Raw genomic sequence first — 14,835 nt, forward strand, 5'->3', positions numbered from 1 at the left:
TCTCTCCCGGCCTCAGCCTGGGGGTGAGGGGAGTGGAGGTGGCAGCCGTTTGGCCCCGAGTTTCTCCCAGAGGGTTCTAGCACACACATGGTTAATGATTAATGAGGCCCGTGTGGCGTGGCTGTATCCAGCTGCCACTTCCTGCCCTACTCTGCTGAGTAAACAGGGGCCCTGGCTTTGCTGGGCTGAAACCTGTTCCCTAGGGAAGGGCACTGCGTCCCTGAATCACCAGGGAGGGAAAGGGAAGGGCAGGGCTGACATCTTCTGCTCCCAAGATTGAAGCTTCATCCCCATCCCCCCAACCCCCCCTGCAGCCATGCTCACCCCCACATGTTGACGTCGATGTGGGTCCTGGGGTGCCTATTAGCAATGTTGGCATTTCCCCCAGGGCCCTGGCAGGAGGCTCCCTGGGCTAGCATAGAGGCTGAGGTCAGAAAGAAAGAACAAACAGAGGGGAGACGACCTGACTTTAATGGCACAACCCTAGGCCCCAGCAATGCAGCAAGAGAGACAGCTGTGCGAAGCTGCTCAGAGGTGCGGTGACACAGACAACGCTAGGAGATTGCCCTTGTCCCTTCCCATCCCCCAAGCTCATGACTAGGCTCCATGCCCAGCAACTGTGGGCCAGCCCAGTCCTGGTCCCAGGCCCTCATGACGCACAGAAGTGCCCGGGGCCAAGCTTCCAGAATCGGTGAATGCAGAAGCAGCAGGAAGAACAGGGTGGCAGTCTAACTCAAATACAGAAACTGCTGGACTTAAACTCCTACTTGGAAAGGAAGTGAAAACTTGTGTCTTTCAACAGCTTGCAGCTGGACGCACAGGTCCGGGAGTAAGTCCTCATTTCCTATCTACCATCCTGGGCACCCTGGGGGTCTTACATCAAGGTCCCCGGGGTCATGTTTCCTTGGTCCTGGCATGGACCCCTTGGCAGGTCTCACCTTCAGCCACAGAAGGGAAAGGGGTCACAGGCAGCAAAAATGAGGGCAGCAGCAGAAGCAGCAGGCAGCAGCAGCACAGAGAGGAAGGCAGCAGAAGCTCAAGCACTCACAGAGGGGACAAGAAACCGTGCAAGGAGACTGTTTATTTCGAAAGGATTTTGCAATAAACATAGTGAGTGGGGTCCAGGCAGTTGTTCTATTCTTCTCCCTCGTCCTCATCCTCATAGGAGTCGATGCCCACCTCCTCGTAATCCTTCTCCAGGGCAGCCATATCCTCCCGGGCCTCCGAGAACTCCCCCTCCTCCATGCCCTCACCCACATACCAGTGCACAAAGGCCCTCTTGGCGTACATCAGGTCGAACTTGTGGTCCAGGCGGGCCCAGGCCTCGGCGATGGCGGTCGTGTTGCTCAGCATGCACACGGCGCGCTGCACCTTGGCCAGGTCGCCCCCGGGCACCACGGTGGGGGGCTGGTAGTTGATCCCGACCTTGAAGCCCGTGGGGCACCAGTCCACGAACTGAATACTGCGCTTGGTCTTGATGGCGGCGATGGCGGCGTTGACGTCCTTGGGCACCACATCACCCCGGTACAGCAGGCAGCAGGCCATGTACTTGCCGTGGCGGGGGTCACACTTGACCATCTGGTTGGCAGGCTCGAAGCAGGCGTTGGTGATCTCTGCCACCGACAGCTGCTCGTGGTAGGCCTTCTCCGCAGAGATGACCGGCGCGTAGGTGGCCAGGGGGAAGTGGATGCGGGGGTAGGGCACCAGGTTGGTCTGGAACTCCGTCAGGTCCACGTTGAGGGCCCCGTCGAAGCGCAGGGAGGCCGTGATGGAGGACACGATCTGGCTGATGAGCCGGTTGAGGTTGGTGTAGGTGGGGCGCTCGATGTCCAGGTTGCGGCGGCAGATGTCGTAGATGGCCTCGTTGTCCACCATGAAGGCACAGTCCGAGTGCTCCAGGGTGGTGTGGGTGGTCAGGATGGAGTTGTAGGGCTCCACCACGGCCGTGGACACCTGGGGCGCGGGGTAGATGGAGAACTCCAGCTTGGATTTCTTGCCATAGTCAACCGAGAGCCGCTCCATCAGGAGGGAGGTGAAGCCCGAGCCGGTGCCCCCTCCGAAGCTGTGGAAGACCAGGAAGCCTTGGAGTCCTGTGCACTGGTCAGACTGAAAGGCAGGAAAGAGAAAGAGCATGTAGGTATGTCAGGGGCCTGTAGAGCTCTACCTTCTGACTCCACAAATGCCTGAACCCTTTCAGGAGTCAGGGCCAAGACTAGGAAATATCTCATAGCAGCAGCATAAGATAGTAAAATTAGAGATGACCCCCCCAACATGGGTCCTGGAAAAAAATAATTTCCTGACCATTAGCATCATCTCAAAAGCCCCCTCCCTTCCATCCCAGATTCTCACCAGCTTGCGGATCCGGTCCAGCACTGGGTCGATGATCTCCTTGCCAATGGTATAGTGACCACGGGCATAGTTGTTAGCAGCGTCCTCCTTCCCAGTGATGAGCTGCTCTGGGTGGAAGAGCTGCCGGTATGGGCCATTTCGGATCTCATCTGGTAGGGCGCAAACACATCATTAGGGCAAAAACCACAAGGCCATGCTCAGCAGGGATCGCCCTCCCCCAGCACAGTAGCTGTGGTCAGATGTGTGGAAAAGCTTATCCTTCTGCTGGCCTGTGATAGCAGTGGGTGAGAAACCCAGATCCACCACCCAGGCTAGCCTTCGATCAGCTGCAAACAGGGCAAAGCTGGTAGGGCCAGGAAAGCCAGGTCTAGACACCATCCCTGCAGAGGGAAGCTTGGAGTCACTGTCTGCTCCCCTCAGTTCCACCCCATCTTCATCTCACCAATCACTGTGGGCTCCAGATCCACAAACACCGCGCGGGGCACATGCTTCCCAGCACCAGTTTCACAGAAGAAGGTGGTAAAGGAGTCATCCCCTCCACCAATGGTCTTATCGCTGGGCATCTGCCCGTCGGGCTGGATCCCATGTTCCAGGCAGTAGAGCTCCCAACAGGCATTGCCCATCTGGACACCTGCCTGCCCCACATGGACTGAGATGCATTCGCGCTGAGGGATAAAGAGAGGGGACACAGTATAAGCACCACATCTGCAGTCCTCACCTCATGAGCCTCTCTTCCACCCCATTGCCTACCGGCTAGGGTGAGTCTGTTGGCAAAAGAGGAGGCCTGGGGCTGGGCATAGGTCAGAAGAGGCTGGCAGCCTGCCCAGGCTCCCCCACATAGGACTTGACAACTGGAGGCACCCAGTAGGGAAAAATCCCTTAGCTTACTTCTCTGTGGGGACCTTGTCAAGTAAGAACTGTGGCTCCTCATGACCCTGCCACACTCACAGGACACTCAGGGAGGACAGAGAGGGCAAGTGCATATGAAAGACAGGCAAACACTGCAGAAACAGACAACAGCACACAACTTCTCAACTGTTTCCAGTTTTCTACTCCCAAAGCCAGTTTCTCCAGCCTGAGAAGGGATAGGTGTTCCAGAGGCATGAGTTTATAGCCAGAAGCCCTCTTGGAAGGTTAACTAGAATTTCTTACAACTCTCTCCCTTTCTTTCCTGTGGGCTGCAGAAAGGTCTCAGCCTTCTGATCTGGCATCAACTGACTCCACACACTGGCCATCAGGATGCCCTCTCCCCCACCTTTAAATCCCATCTGGCTCTGGAGATCAATCCCAGCTGGAGGCTCTCCCCACCTCCACCCCCGCACTCTGGGTATCTTCACCACCTTCATCCACCGCGCAGCCCTCACGGAAATAGCAAAGTGTGCAGATGGCAAGTGCAGGCAATAAGGGTTGTGGGCACTGGGGCACTAGGCGCCTTAGGCTCATCCCTGCCAGTCTGAAATTAACCCGTAAAGAGCCAAAGTGGTGCGGCGCAGGGCTCACGCAGCCTCCCTTCCTAACGCCGAAATGGCGGGGTGACGGTTTCCAAATACCCAGAAAAGGAAGTGGAACCTGGGGTGAGGCCCCAGAGGTAACCCGCCTTGCGGTGCGGAGTGTAAGCGCCATCCTGCACCAGGGCCCTGCATTCGCCCCCTTCTAGATTCTTTCCAGTTACATCCCAGCCGAAAGTGAAGATAGGATTTCGGCCCCCGTTCCTGGGCTATAAATATCACCCCCCTACACACACCTCTTTCCCCTCCCCCCAACCTGGCCTGGGCCCGCACTCTCGCTCAGCGCCAGCTGTCTCTGCCCATCCGTTCGCTCGGCTCCAGCTGGAGAGGGGCCGGCTCGCCTCACAACGCCGAACCCCATTCCCGCCACCCCTCCCGGCTCTGAATCGGGGTGCTGAGTCACGGGGAGGGGGGGCTCTGGGTAGGAGGGATGCACACACAGTCGGAGGAAAGGGGGATGCTGGACCAAGTAATGTGACCCCCTACCACCTTCTTGGGCTAAGCACGTGTTCGGTCAGATCCAGGAAGCGGGGGGCGGGGGGGGGGGGCGGCGGGAGGTTGGGGCGGAGGACAGCCCAGCGGGTCTCCCTCATCCGCGGAAAGGACTGGGCGCGGGATCGCGACTCCCCTTCAGGAGGATTAGGGCACAAATGCTTACTGGAGCAGGAGGCGATTTCCAGAAGGACTCCTCTCAGTGAAGAATCCCACCCCACTCCATCCCCCTTCCCCAGCCTCCAAAAGTGGACAGCACGGCTCGGCCAAAGTAACGAGAGAGTGGGGGTGGGGGAATGCACAAACCCTCGCGCGTCCTCGAGCCCGGGAACATCGGATGGGGGTCCGGAGCATCTCGGAATGGAGGGTCCCGAAGGAGAAGGGCAATAAGGGGAGAGCCGCGATCCCTGCGCGGCCCACTCACCATGGTGAGTCCGGGCGGTGGGTCTCACGTAGAGTCCGGGTGACGGGTCTCAGTGAGAACTGCGCTAGCTGCAGTGCCGCACCGCTCTTATAGTCGGGGGGCGGGGCCCGCGCGCTGCGCTCGCCCACTAGGAACTGAGCGGCCCGGAGGCCACGCCCCCGCATAGCAGGCGGCGCTAAGGGAAGGGGTCAGGGCGGGTCTCCTCCCCCTGTCCTGTCCGGGTCTCTCACCTGCCGCACTTGGGTTAGGTGTACCGATGCGGGCCTCAGCCCCTCGCTCCAGGTTTTGAGCCGACACCCTGGGTTCCCGATCTCCACGACAGGGACGCAGGGCGCGGTGCCAGGGCGCATCTCGCCTGCACCTGAATCCCCAGGGCGCCCATCGCCCAGGTGTTCTGACTTAGGCCGGGTGCTGTAGAGGCTGTCCTTGCGAAGTGGCTTCAGCGGGCCTTCGCCCGTGCCCCCCTCCCCGCCCTGCCTCCCTGGTGGTTCCCGCCAGTCCCGGGGGAACCCCTTGCAGCGGCACACGGCCTGCTGGTCCTCGGCCGGGACGGCTGGCCTTCGCCAATGCCTGTGGGCGGCCGAGGACAAGGAGCTGCACAGTCTGAGCCCCAGGGTGCCGATCCCTCAGAGTACCCCGACAGAGCCAAGCTCCGCAGCCTGTCTGCGAGGGCCGACCCCAGGAATCTGGCGCAGCTCACCGGCTGCCGGCGGGTCAGTGGCCCCGTCATCAACGCCGTCACTATTAGCGAGCCCTCGCCACCCACACCTGCCCGCTTCCCTGCCGCCAGAACAGCCAGAGCTCTGGGCGGAAGCCCTCGGGACCTGCGTTCACAGCCGGACTGTTCTATGTGACCTTGGGCAAGTGACCTAACCTCACTGACTCCTTGGCATATTCATCGGTGAAAAGGAGACGATGATCCTACACTGAAAGCATTGTTGTGAGGTATCAAAATGTGCGTTGACTCTGAAGAGGAAAAAAGAAAGTGGAGATTCTGGTATCATAGCTGATTTTGACTTTCTCATCTTCTTCTGTTTCCTGGCCGGGGCCGGCATCTGCGACCACATCTCAACCCCTTAGCGCTCAGGCAGAGGCCTCAACATCAATTATCCCTTCTTTCCACATTTCATTTCCATTTCTTGCAAGAATGGGCTTTTCCATCTACTTTTTAAAGAGATTTTATTTATTTATTTATTTATTTATTGGAGAGAGAGAGCGAGAGGAGAGAGAGCACAGAGGGAGAAGAAGCAGACTCCCTGCTGAGCAGGGAGTCCTATATGGGGCTGGATCCCAGGACTCTGAGACCATGACCGCAGTAGAAGGCAGCTGCTTAACCAACTGAGCCATACAGGTGCCCCTTATCGATCTTCTGCTTTCACTTGCATGCCTTACATTTTCTAGCTCTCTCCCCTCACTGGGGAAATCATCAGGAAGTTCCCCTTGAGCCCATCCGCATACCATGAAGAAACCTGTCTCCCAGTCTAGTTCCTTGGAAATGATTCACCTGCATCTCCATGATAGCGTTTCCTTGGACCACTAGACTCTCTGACATGACAACACAGTAGGCTAAAATAACTAACAATGGCAACTTCCTGCCAACAAAATAGCTAATTGACACCTTACCTGGGCAAGGCATGGAAAGGAACACAGTGAAGCATGACAAGGTCTCTCTTCCCTATGCACTTGCTGTATGGTTGGGAGAACAAGACTCATTCATAAACATGGAAAGGGGCAAGGTCGTATAGTGAAGCTGCTTTGGGAAATGGGGTCATGGTCTCTACAGAGCAAAGACCCTTGGTGATGACGAGCATACAATCTCTTGCAGACCTTCCCGGGCCCTCCTTTTCCCTTGTGCATCCCCAATCCCTGAAGAATGAGTATGGTAAAAGCCCTGAGCTCTTTCAGGCAAAACCCTTAAACTCCTTTGACCTTCAGATTCAGGTTCTTCCTTTGTGAAACAGGGATAACTTCAGATTGTGAGGACCAGATGAACTTCGGGGCTGTGTACATACACAGCAAAGTGCCGTGTAAGCATCTGAATGGGTTCTTGGAGCATCTCATTCCTTTGCTTTAGTGCGCTAGCACACCAGGCTGCGGTTATTTGTGTACATGGCCTTCTTAGAAATTGCAGACTCATTCCAGGTAAGGATTGGATCTTATTCATCTTTGTGTCCCCAGATCCTAGCATAGTGCTTAGCACAGGGTAAGCATTGGCTAAATGTGTGTCAGAAGAATTGTTTCACTTCTGAGATGGGAATAAAATTAGGGTAGAACTCTAAGAACTCTAAGAAGCCAGAAGTTGCAAATCGGCAGCCTGGAGGCCAAGTTCCCTCTCTGAATTGTTTTGTTTGACCCTCACAGTGTTCATCCCCATAGCGGTTAGAATATATGAGAAAAAGCAGGAACTGCCTTCGTTCTGGAGCATCCCCAAGACCACCCCCATGTCAGGAGATTTACTAGAAGGACTCAGCATAAAGTTGATAAATAACCCCCTAGCTAAGGTTTATTACTTGTTAAATAAACTATTAAGGTTTATTAGTGATGTAGGAAGGCTGCACAGCTGGATCATAAGGGGGAAAGACATGAGCTGAATCTGAAGGAATGTTTGCCCTCTCCCTCCCGGGAGGACTCCCACAGCATTCTCTTCCTCCAAAATGGAAGAGGAGCAACATTTCCCTGCAGTAGTTCTGCCCAAGGAAGCCTGTTAGAGACTCAGCACCTAAGACTTGTCGTGAGGGCTGGTCACATAGACACCTCTGCCTTGCACGTACCCAAATTCCAGACTCCTAGAAGAAAAGCAGCTGATCAGCATAAGCCATTTTCTTTTTTAAAAAGACTTTTATTTATTTTAGAGAAGAGGAAGGGGCAGAGAGAAGGGGATAGAGAGAGAATCCTAAGCAGACTCCACACCCAGCACGGAGCCCAATGAGGAGCTCAATCTCACAATCCTGAGATTGTGACCTAAGCTGAAATCAAGTCAGGTGCTTAACCGAATGAGTGGCCCAGGTGCCCCACAGCACAAATCATATTCTTCATACACACAGTCTAGGCACAAAAAACCATCCTGGTCCTTTAACTATTGAATGACTGACACTCTAAGAGCCAAGTTCTCAATGCAGGCCAAGGGCATTGAGGTAATCTTACCAGCAGAACTTTCTTTTTTTTTCCTTTTTATCCAAAATCTGTTTATTGGGGTAGTGTCCCGCTCATCTTGATTCCGGGTGCTTTTAGTGCTGCTTCCGCCTGAAGGAGCATCCTTTTGTAAGCCTCGCCTTCCCTCCCATGGGCTGGCAGAGCACAGTGGAGCAGCCGACACACAGAACTAGCGTTTGTGCGTGGCTGAAGACGGTGGTGATTTTGTAGCATCCCGGGCACTTCATGTCCACGAAGTAGGAGTTGGGGCTCTGCACCAGGCGCTTCTTCTGTGCTTCCTCTTCTCCTCTTCCGGGGACGGGTGCAGGAGGTCCTTCGCGAGGGGCATGTTCTCGTGGGGAGGTCGTCACCGCTGGAAAGGGACCAGCAGAACTTTCTAAGGAGCAGTCCCAACTGTGTTAACTTTTTCTGCACAGTCATATAAAAACCTAGATTCCTAGCTTATCTTGAAAAGAATTGGAAGATCTGGCTATATCAGGCTTGCATTCCCAATTAGCAACTCTGATAGTCAGAATTAATCGTCCCCCAAAGATGTCCACATTTTAATCCCTGAACCCCGTGACTCTGTCACCTTACGTGGCAGAACACTGCAGATGTGACTAAGGTGAATGTCTTGAGATGAGCTTATTCTCCACTTTCTGGGTGGGCCCAGTATAACCACAAAGGTCTTTATAAGTAGAAGAGGGCGACAGGAGAGACAGAGTCAAGGAAGGAGAGGTCAGAAGCAGAGGTCAAAGTGATGTGATTATTGGCTTTCAAGGTGGAAAGAAGCCATGAGTCAAGGAATATGGGCAGCCTCTAGAAGGAAGAAAAGGCAAGGAACAGATTCTGCTCTAGAGTCTCTAGAAGGAAGGCAATCTGCCAATGCCTTGAGTTTATTTATATCTTAAATAGGTTCTGGTGTTAACTCTGGGAGTGGGCTTCCCCATACACCACCAAGCAATGCTCAGACACTAGCAGGGTGTCTTAGCAATTTAACTCAATTCTGCCACTACCTACCCAGAGATAGCATCAGATTCCCCTGACTGAGGGTACAGTCCTATACAACTGCCTCTCCAGTACTCCTGTTGTTTCCTGGGCTTCTGATCAACTGGTTATAAATTAGAGGTGCCCATGAGTTCCTCTTGGGTTTGATTAATTTTCTAGAGTTGCTGACAGAACTCAGAGAGATGTTTCACTTTCTGTATCATTGGTTTATTATAAAAGGATACAAATCAGGAATGGTCAGATGGAAGAGAGGCATAGGGCAAGGTGTGGAGAAAGGACAAGGAGTTTCTATGCCTTTTCCAAGCATGCCATTCTCCCATTATTTTCACATGTTCACCAATCTAGAAACTCCAAACTCCATCCTTTTGGGTTTTTATGGAGGTTCATTACATAGACATGGTGGATGGAATCACCGACCACTGGGGTTGCTCTAGCTCCTCTCCCCGCTCTTGAGGTGAGCTTATTCTACATTTTCTGGGTGGGTACCTCCTCCCTGGAGGTGAAGAAGAGACTGAAAGTTCCAACCCTCTAACACTTGGTTGACTCTACTGGCCACCTGCCCCCAACCCTAGGTGCTTTCCAAATGACACCTCATTAGCGTAAAAAAGATATCTTTAAAAAAATTTTTTTTGTTTATTCATTTGACAGACAGAGACACAAGTAGGCAGACAGGCAGGCGGGGGACCGGGGGAGCAAGCTCCCTGATGAGCAGAGAGGGGGGTGGGGCTTGGCGCTCAGTGCTCCATCCCAGGACCCTGAGATCATCACCTGGGCTGAAGGCAGAGGCTTAACCTACTGAGCCACCCAGGTGCCCCAACAAAAGATATCTTTATCGCTCTCAACACTTAATGAAATTCCAAGGGTTTTAGCAGCTGTGAGCCAGTTATCCTACACAAAGACCGAATATATATGAGGACTATATGTGTGTACAGTCGTGCATGTGTGCACGTGACCTGGAGTATGTATGTATCTCCTGAATAGAGCCATAATGTCTGGGTGGTTGTACAGGCAGCAATCCATATTGCCAGATTGAAAACTTGAACATTTTTTGAAAAGATTTTATTTATTTATTGAGAAAGAGAGAGAGCACAAGTGAGAGGACATAGCAGAGGGGAGGGGCAGAGGGAGAAGCACACTCCCCTCTGATGCAGGACTCGATCCCAGGACACTGGGATCACAACCTGAGCTGAAGGCAGACGTTTAACCAACTGAGACATGCAGGCACCCTGAAAACTTGGACATTCACACACATGTACAGAATCTAGAAGATGATGCTCCTCACTTCATTTTTCCAATTGAATCACTGCTTAGACTGTCTACCTTACAAGGGTGTCCTGCAGACCACTCTGTCTTTGGATCTCTTTCCCTCTTCCCTTTGCCCTTTGTTATCTCCATCTTTTCTAACTTCTTCCCAGAGTCTCCCCTCTGTCTTGCAGCCATGCAACAAGGTCCTCAAAATTTAAAATGTCTCCACTGATTCCATCTGGGAAAGTTGGAACTGAGCCTTAGTGCATATCCTTCCATTTTTTAAGACTAGAGTATCTACCAGCTGTCCTCTGTCTCACAGCACCATCTTTCCAAAGGGAGATATACACGTCTTCTCTCCTCTTCACTGTCTCTGCAGGCTTGGTTCACATTCTCTATTGAGATGTTCTTGCCAAAATCTCTAGTGACTTCCAACTGGCTAAAGCTAAAGGTCACATTTTTTTAAAGATTTTATTTATTTATTTGACAGACAGAGATCACAAGTAGGCAGAGAAGCAGGCAGATAAATAGGAAGGGAAGCAGGCCCCCTGCTGAGCAGAGAGCCCGATGTGGGACTCGATCCCAGGACCCTGAGATCATGACCTGAGAAGGTCACATTTTTACATCTTTTTCAGCCTCTCAACAATGTTTGAGATAATTGACCCTTCCTTTCTCCTTTAAAAACTTTCTTCTTGGCTTTAATGACACACCCTTCTCTTGCTTCCAGCCATTCCTTCTTGGTGGTCTTTGATGGCTTACCCCTAATGGGTGTTTCCCAAGGCTCAGTCGCAGGCTCTCTCTTTTCCTCCCCAAAGGAGCAATTGTTATTGAAGGTAAATGTAGAGTATATGGGGTTTTATTATATTATCTCTACTTTGGGATGTATTGTTAAATGTCCTTAATAAAAAGCTACTGTAACACTTTAGGGTCATTAAAAAAGGAATAGAACTAGAGTGTATACATTCACAAACCAAAGAGAAAGAATAGAATGGAAAGAAATATTACCTATGTGCTGAGAAGTCGCAAATTTATATGTTCTTTAGGACTTCTCTGAATATCAGATTCACATGTTTATTTGCTTTTTTGACATTAGCACTTAAAAGCCTGTTAGACATCTCAAACATCACAAATTCAAAGTAAAACTCCCAAAGTCCCACTCTCACCCTGCTCCCTGCCAAAAATGCTTCTGTCCTAAGGCTTCCAAGTCTTCTACCCACATGCTTACGTTAAAAACCTAGAATCATCCTACATTCCTCTTTCCCTTTCTCCTTCCTCTCTTTTTTGCTTAGAATTTTCTTGGCTGCAAATAATGGAAAGCCTAACTAACAGAGGCTTCAACAATGAGGATATTTATTATCCTGCAAGAAATCTGAGTGTAGGGCAGTTCCAGAGTTGACTCAATGATGTCACCAACAACTCCAGTATTTCCAGCTATCTGCTCTGACATCCTCAAGGGCTGGTGGCATCTTCTCTTGTAATCACGAGATGACTGCAGCAGCTCCAAGTGTCACGTTCTCAGTTACTAAGGCTGGAAAGGTGGATGTCCTCCCACAGGGAGAAAATCCTTGTCTTCGAGCCTCCTTGTAGACTTCCGTCATATCTTACTAGCCCCTTGCCTAAACCAGTAGTTGGAAGGAGGGAATGGAATTACCATTAATGGTTTAGAGTAATTTATACTCACACCTAGGTCTGAGAAAGGCCATCTTCCTTGAGCAAATGGAAGGGTAAATAACTATACAAATTCAGGACCCTACCAGTAAAGACAAAATAGAGGCAGGGGGCAGTAAGGCTGTTAGGTGGATCTGCACACTCCACATTAACATGTCCTATAACTTTATTTCGAACCCGGCTACTTCCTACAATCCCTGCTCCACTCCAAACTACCATCCCTCATTCCTGGATGCCAAAAGTAGACTTCTAACTATTGTCCTGCTTCTACTTTTGAACACCTGGACTTGCTTACCCTTATAATGCTTCCTCCATGCAGCAGCAGCAATAATTTCTCTTAAACACAAAGTAGGCAAAGATGCTTGCTTATACCCTCCCATTGTCCAGTAATGGAAGCCATTCTTCCAAGACTCTTTTACCTCTGTGTTCTCATCTTGCAGAGCTCCCTCCCCACCTCTCTCCTTCTCCTTGAACACACCAGGCTGGCTCGTTTAGCCTCACCAGTTCTCTTGATCTAGAACACTATGATCCATGATCCAGATGTTGTTATAGTTGACTCCTTAGCATTCAGTCTCAGTTCAAACATCTGCTTCTTCTTTTCTTTCTTCCTTTCTTTTTCCTTCCTTCCTTTCTCCCTCCCTCCCTCCCTTCCTTCCTTCCTTCCTTTGTCAAACATCAGCTTCTTAGAGAAGGAAAATAGCTGTGGAGAGGGGAGAAGCACTGAGCCTGAGTCCCAGGTGGGTTTTAATTCTACCACTAATGAGCCCCCATGTGATCTTGGGCCAGACGCAAGAGGCTTCCATTTCCTTTTCTCCCTCAGGGGAATGGAGGCCCCGCCTTGCTTACCTCACAAAGCTGTTGAGGGACTCAAAGGAGATAAGGGGTGTAGCCCCCTCAAGAGGCACAAAATGGGATATGAATGTGACAGAGTCACTTTTGTATTTCATAAGTCTGCCTGAGGTCATAGGGAGATGCGTGTGAAGAAGTAAAGCCAGGGTAGTCTGGCAGCCACTTGCTTAGAATAGGGAGAGGCCCTGAGGAGGAACCCTGAGCCCCTGCTCCTGGTCGTTCTCTCCCTGTGGAGAACAACAGCAGTTCTAGACTAAGCATTCTTTATCTGTTTTCATCCTCCCCATACCACTTCCCCCCCATTCTACATATAAGGAAACTGAGGTGGGAAAAGACCTTAAATGCCAGAACTGGTCCTAAGACTGAGCTCTAGTTCCCCATGTCCTATAATATTCTGAGTTTCCAACCCGAAGACCCTGAGGCTTGGTCTCTTGCCCTAGGACTCATTATTTCCGGTTCAGTGCACTCTCTTAGCGCCACCCACATTCCACTTCCAGTCCTCACCTGCCCTAAGGGTGGCCTTGCCTCTGGAGCTCAGGGGCTTTGGTTTCTGAGTCCTCCCCCGCCAGTGAGCCACCAGGAAATGGGACTGAGTGAGCCGGAGACCCTGTGTACCGGTACAGTGGGGGGACCTGTATGGGGGAACTGGCCGATCCCCTCCTCTACTCAACCCACCTTGCTGCCCTGTTTGAGCCCAGCCCAGCACTTGGTAACCAAGTCAACAGGCCTGCCCTCCTGGGGCAGTTTCTAACAACATTTTCCCTGCTGAGAGCTGACCGGAGAGTATAAGGAGGCCGGTGGCTGTAGGTCTCTCACAGACCTGTATCTGCCTCTCATCGAGCAGTAGACAGACAGACAACCCAAGCCCAGCACCCAGCCAAGCAGCATGGTGAACAGAGGTCGGGGGCTGGGCATGCTAGTGAGGGTCCTAGTGGACCCAGGCGAGTGGTGTGAGGGATCCCTAGGACTCCAGGTGTTCCTGGGGCTCCTGTGTGCACAGGTGAGATGGGGAGATGGAAAGAAACTTCCATATGTGAGTGTGCCCCCCAAAGTGTGCTGGTACATGAGAGCTCGTGCAGGGGTGGAGGACAGAGTGATGGTAACCAGGATGTAGGTCTGAGTCTCTGCTCAGGTGCAGGGCTGCTGAGAGGCTCTGGATCTAGGGGTAGGGAGGATGGAGTAAGCAGCACTGGAACAGGAAGTACAGGCTCTTTACAAACCCTGGGCCCCACAGCAGATTCATCATTGGCCTCCCTCTGGTCCTACCTCTCCCGGCTGTCGGGACGCATCCTTGCAGCCCTGCCCAGCCAATGCATCTGATCTGACCCCTTATTTCAACAGAGAGAGTGAGGAGGAGGCGGAGGGAAAGAGAGTGTGCTCCCTCTTATCGAGAGCTGGCTGTGCGTGGGGATCCTTTGATATCTTTTGCCAGGCTCCCCACCAGAAGGGATAGAAAAGCAGTGAAGAGCATGGTTGGAGCCAAGCTGTTCCCACTCTGAATATTACTGGTTTTGCTCATGACCTTGAGCGACTTGCTTAACCTGAGTGTCAGTTTCCTCTTGTGCAAAATAGTGTCGTGAAAGGACCTACCTACAGGGTTGTCGTGAAGATGAAATGGGTTGATGTATGTGGAGTGCTTAGCACAGTAGCTGGTGCCTAATTAATGCTTAGTACAGGGGAACGAAATGATGTAATGATAAAGCCTGCCAGGTGCGAGATCACACTAGTTTTACATTCAAGGAAAGGGCAGTGGAGCAGCTGAAGAGAAGGAACTTGTCTGAGGTCACAGAGGGATGGGGTTTGAGGCTGAATCTAGGTGATTCCAGGGGTTGAGTGCTTTGCCCCAAACCTGTTGCCCCACAGTAAGGGGCGTCATTTCTAATATCTCAAGCTTACCCAACAGGTCAGAGACGCCTTGTGTGGGCCAGAAGTCATGGGGGCCAAGATGATGTCTGGCTTTGTAGATAGAGCCCGGGGAGGCTGGAAGTTGCAACTGCCAGGGCTGGCCTTGCCAGTAGACTGGTAAACCCTGTCAGTCCTCCCTGTGGGATATGAGGATTTCTGGAGTCCTTGTGTCCCTAAGCAATCCCCCCAGCTTAATTCATTACTTTCTCTTACTACGACAGGAGGGGTGGGGGATGGGAGTTGGTGAGGGGACCC

At 52.0% G+C, this 14,835-nt stretch overlaps 1 protein-coding gene and 1 pseudogene across 1 annotated transcript; both read right to left on the reverse strand.

Annotated features, from left to right (window-relative positions):
• Positions 1 to 450: 450 nt before the first annotated feature.
• LOC122902333 (tubulin alpha-4A chain) lies at positions 451 to 4,853 on the reverse strand. Its single transcript, XM_044241645.1, has 4 exons — positions 4,774 to 4,853; positions 2,792 to 3,014; positions 2,350 to 2,498; positions 451 to 2,106 (listed from the first exon to the last, which is right to left on the reverse strand). Exons 1-4 carry the CDS (start codon positions 4,774 to 4,776, stop codon positions 1,135 to 1,137), a joined length of 1,347 nt encoding a protein of 448 aa, XP_044097580.1. The 5' UTR covers positions 4,777 to 4,853; the 3' UTR covers positions 451 to 1,134.
• A 3,094-nt stretch (positions 4,854 to 7,947) lies between these two features.
• Positions 7,948 to 8,273, reverse strand: LOC122901744 (annotated as a pseudogene).
• Between the last annotated feature and the right edge of the window lie 6,562 nt (positions 8,274 to 14,835).

The sequence above is a fragment of the Neovison vison genome, chromosome 3 (assembly GCF_020171115.1).
Source record: "Neovison vison isolate M4711 chromosome 3, ASM_NN_V1, whole genome shotgun sequence".
Lineage (NCBI taxonomy): Eukaryota > Metazoa > Chordata > Mammalia > Carnivora > Mustelidae > Neogale > Neogale vison.